This window comes from Pteropus vampyrus, unplaced genomic scaffold (genome assembly GCF_000151845.1).
Source record: "Pteropus vampyrus isolate Shadow unplaced genomic scaffold, Pvam_2.0 Scaffold78, whole genome shotgun sequence".
NCBI lineage: Eukaryota > Metazoa > Chordata > Mammalia > Chiroptera > Pteropodidae > Pteropus > Pteropus vampyrus.
The window spans coordinates 3,954,843-3,957,196 of NW_011888859.1; the positions used below are offsets into that span (position 1 = coordinate 3,954,843).

Genomic DNA, 2,354 nt, shown 5'->3' on the forward strand with positions numbered 1-2,354 from the left:
TGATTTGCTAGGGTGGAACTCCTGGTATGTCCTTCATCTCTATTTTGAACCCCACAGTACCCCCCTCTCGCTCTGAACCTGAGGGTGACTGTTTCCCCATCTTCTGTTCAGTAATTCTGGGGAGATGCGTGTATGGGCTGGAAAAGGCATGCATATTATTTGCGTGTTTGCAGAATCCGTGTCTTTATGTGGCGAAGGAAGCGATTATGCCCTAAGTTGCTATGACTGATGTAAAGCATACTTGATCCCCCTGCCTGTTTTCCCCTGGAGAGAAACTGAAATAGAGAGAAATACAGATGACTCGCGTGCTGCACCATAATCTTTATCAGAATTCTGTGGACTGGTCTGGAGCCCCAATCCCTGCCTTCAGTAAAATTAGTCACACTAAAAGATGCTCAGGATGCAAGCAATTATTAGAACAGAAGATAAGCCTCTAAATTACAGACAGATCTGCAATAAAAATGGCAAATTAAAAACTTGGGCTAATAAAAAATTTTCACCTACACTCAGGCTTTTATTCCGATATAAAACTACATGCATACCTTGGTAATGACGACTTCTTGTTGAAATCGCCAGAACCTAATCACCCTTTCACATGCATACAAGACCACAGGGCCTAAAACCCATTTCCAAGCCTGCAAAGAGAGAGGAAGAGAAAACAAAAACAGAATCTAAATATTTTCAGTCTGAACCAAATCAACATATAACATGATGGGGTTTAGACATTTCTCTTTAATTCTGGGCCACTTATCCACAACAAAGATGTCTCCTTGTATTAAATGCTATAACATGTAATTATTTCTTGATGTCTACGAGCTTATTTAAGAGATTAAACTCTTCCGTATTGGTTTTTATGCTGACTTGATCAATGATGCCTTTATGTAATTAGAAATAATTGAATTTGCAAAGAAATAAGAAAGCAGATTAATGTTTATGTTACATTTGATAGGGTCATAAATGCTCTCGAACTCAGCCAAAGTCAAGGCTTAGAAAGCTACGTTACTGAGTCAACGTAGGATATGGAAAATTAAATAGAAACATTTTGGTTAGTAGTTTTCGGGGGCCAACAATGCGTCACAACTTGGGGGTCTGCCTGAAGAAACATCTACACCCACACTCACATTCGCACATGCAACCAATGTCATCCAGAATAAAATATAAAGTTAGTTTATCAGCATTTTAAATCTCGGTTTACAGAATCACAGCAAAAGCCTCAACAATTGTCTGGAGCATTGTGACAGTGAACATTTCTATTCTTACTGAAGCCCATCCTACGCTAATCTCTTCTGAATATAATCTGCATTGTGGATGACCCGTTTACCAGCAGGCTACTCCTATATCGGGTGTTGGGTGCCACAGAAAGTGTCTTCTTCCCCTAAAAGTAAAGGGATGGAAACAAAAACTTTGAAGATTTATACTAGGTCTCATACCAAACACCCCTATGAGGCATATGGTAGTCTTTCTATTTTAAAGAAGAGGAAACTAAGGCTCAGCAAGATCAAATTGTCCAGAGTCACAAAAGCCAAAAGACGCACAGTCAAGACGGGAACGTGCCTGACCATGCAGGCTGTGCTTTTTCCAGGACCCCGGTACCTCCCGTATGCATTTACCACGTAATCACACTTCGTCTCGTCCAGCACTGACGTTGGTGCTGACACTTGTTTTACAAAACGTCAGAGACTTACTGATTCATTGAATTTCAGGATGTGAAGGGTTCTCAGAAATCTAGTCTAATTTCGCATTTATGGAATTAAAAAGCAGATGTTCTAGGAATGGGTATGAGAGACAGAGCTAGAACACAGAGAGCCAGGACCAGAACACAACCCTTTTGATAATTTTCCTAAATTCCCTCCCTGGTATTCTGAATTCACCACAACCCTACCCCTCGTGCACTTACAATCTTGGGAGCAGGAGGACACCTCATTCTTTTGAACTGAGACAGTCACAAAGTCCTCACCGGTGGACTCACCAGCTTCCACGCGTCTAACTCCCTCCCAGGCTGTCCTGCTGTCTTTTCTGTTGACAGGTCACAAGCCTCCTGTATGATTTTTCCTTCTATTATATTTCTTGTTCTGATTTCTCTTTTGTTTATTTCTCAGTGGTACCTCTTCTCACCCACATCGGCCTTCTCTGCTTTTTCCCTGGGAGCCTCTTGTTCACCTGATGAAGGCTTGATTCACGCAGGCAACACAAAGCAATTTGATCCACCTATTGTTTTCTATCTCAGTGGGGTTTCAGCGATGTGTTCAGAACAGCAGAAGGAAGAACACCTTTGTCCACCTCTGCTGAGGGTGAGGTGGTGATGGTGAGCAGAGCAAGGGAAAAGACAGGAAGGGCTAGGCTCGAAGGATGGG

At 42.1% G+C, this 2,354-nt stretch overlaps 1 protein-coding gene across 1 annotated transcript in view; it reads right to left on the bottom strand.

The window, feature by feature from the left end:
• The window catches only part of NOX3 (NADPH oxidase 3), a 54,638-nt gene that overhangs the window by 31,627 nt on the left and 20,657 nt on the right, over window positions 1-2,354 (bottom strand). The window contains exon 8 of the mRNA XM_011362729.2: window positions 543-635. Within this exon, the coding sequence (XP_011361031.1) occupies window positions 543-635 (93 nt within the window). The remainder of the gene's footprint in view (window positions 1-542; window positions 636-2,354) is intronic.